General features: G+C 60.6%; 1 protein-coding gene across 1 annotated transcript in view; it reads right to left on the bottom strand.

Annotated features, from left to right (window-relative positions):
* The window catches only part of SETD7 (SET domain containing 7, histone lysine methyltransferase), a 55,326-nt gene extending 54,507 nt beyond the window's left edge, over nt 1-819 (bottom strand). Inside the window, exon 1 of the mRNA XM_004385480.3 lies at nt 124-819. Within this exon, the coding sequence (XP_004385537.1) occupies nt 124-163 (40 nt within the window). The 5' untranslated portion in view covers nt 164-819. The remainder of the gene's footprint in view (nt 1-123) is intronic.
* Nucleotides 820-1,750: the final 931 nt, after the last annotated feature.

Genomic DNA, 1,750 nt, shown 5'->3' with positions numbered 1-1,750 from the left:
GGCCACTCGCTTAGGGGACAGTGGTGGCTGCGGGGCCCGGTGCCACGCCGGCCGCAGCCCGCCACTCCTCCCGCGCTCCCAGCCCTCCGCGCCTCCTTCCCGGCCCCGAAGAAATGCTGGTACCTTCCACTGCCTCCTCCACCATCTCGTCGTCGCTATCCATGGCGGCTGGGGACCCTGACCGGCTCTGGGCCGCGCGGCTGCCTCCCGTCCCTCTTGGTGCTCCCGGCGGCTGAGCGAGCGCTGGGGCTCAGCCCTGCGAGTTTGGAGGAGGAGGAGGAAGAGGAGGAGCAGTCGGGGCTGGCTCGCACTGCCTGCCTCCCCCTAGAGCCCTCCTAATTCCTTGGCCTTCAACTGCTGAGGCAGCAGCCGTCCTTCCTTCCTTCACCCACTAGCCCCTCGCCTCTGAGGCTCCCGGGTGCCGCTGCGGTCGCCGCCGCTGCTGCAACTTTCTCCTGTAATACCCCTTCTTTGTTATCGAGCAGCTGATCCGCTGACATCACCCAGCGCCGGTGCGCTCCCTCCCTCGCTGATTGACAGTTCCCTGTCCCTTCCCAGAAGTAAGGTTCCTTAAAACGAAAGGCGCTCCGGGTGCGCGCTAACTCAGCGTCCCAGCCAACAAGCCCGCGGGCCCATTAGCGTTTATCTTTGGCTTATGCGCGACTTGGCGAGCTCTAAGCGCGCCATGCGGTCCTGGGCGTCGCGGGCTTCTCGCGGACACGTGAGGCCACTGGCTAGCCGCCTGTGGGGGCTTTGAGCTCCCGACCTCCAGGTGTTCTAGGGGCAACTTGGAAGTCCGTCCTGCAGTGCCAGCCAGCCCCCGTCGGGTCAGCCTCCGAAGCGCAGAGAAGGCGTTTCTGACGCTCTGGCTCCTCGACTTCCTCTCGCCCCCACTTCACCCCGCTTGCCACCCGGAGCTGCACGAGTGCAGCACACACGGGAGCGCAGATGTCCCCGCAGCCCCGCATGACATCCGCGAGCCGGTTTCCCGGACTCGAGGGGGTGTCATGTAGATCGATTCCGCCGGACCGTGAGTCCCACCCCAGGGCGCCTCGTCACACCCTCCTCTGGACTGCCGAGCGCGTCGAGTGGTTCAGAAATTAACTAAATCCAAAAGGCAGCGGGCTCCTTATCAGGCAGGAAGCAAGCCGCACCGAGGGCCCTGAAAGTTCTTAGTCGCGATGTGGTGATGGTTGAAGGAGCTACGGAGGAAAGACCCTCCGTCTGGCGCGCGCCATCCTTTCTCGCCTCCCGCCCTGTGTGTGATATTCCCCGCTGTCTCCCTGTTTCTTCAAGTGCCAACCACTTCACAGATTCGAGCGTCTTCAAGTGGAGAAACCCCTGGGCACCCGGTTCCCGGCCCAGCCGCTTAGACAGTGTCATTATGGCGCTGCCTCTTACAGGTGGCGGTAAAGGGCGGCCGTAAATAGCTGGTTAAATGGATGCAAATGTGCACAATGTACCGTGGAATTACAGGGTGCTGTTCTGGGCGTCTGCCAGGCACAGCTACTGCACTGTGGAAGGGGATGAAGTGGAAGAGGGGAGGGAGCAAAGAAAGTTGGTCTATTTTGTTTTCTGAACAATGAATGAGACTTTGAGGATTTTAAAGTACTTCTAGCACCCAGGAGATCACGCCTTGCTTTTAGCTCTGTGCTTAAATGCCAGGTTGCAGGTTTTTTTTTTTTTTTTTTTTTTAATTCAGCTTTTCCTCCGTGAGGAGAACAATGCCAGGGACGTTCGTCCCCATACA

Source organism: Trichechus manatus, unplaced genomic scaffold (genome assembly GCF_000243295.1).
Source record: "Trichechus manatus latirostris isolate Lorelei unplaced genomic scaffold, TriManLat1.0 scaffold00139, whole genome shotgun sequence".
NCBI lineage: Eukaryota > Metazoa > Chordata > Mammalia > Sirenia > Trichechidae > Trichechus > Trichechus manatus.
Note: the sequence above shows the minus strand (reverse complement) of the source record. Positions and strands in the feature narration are given on the sequence as shown.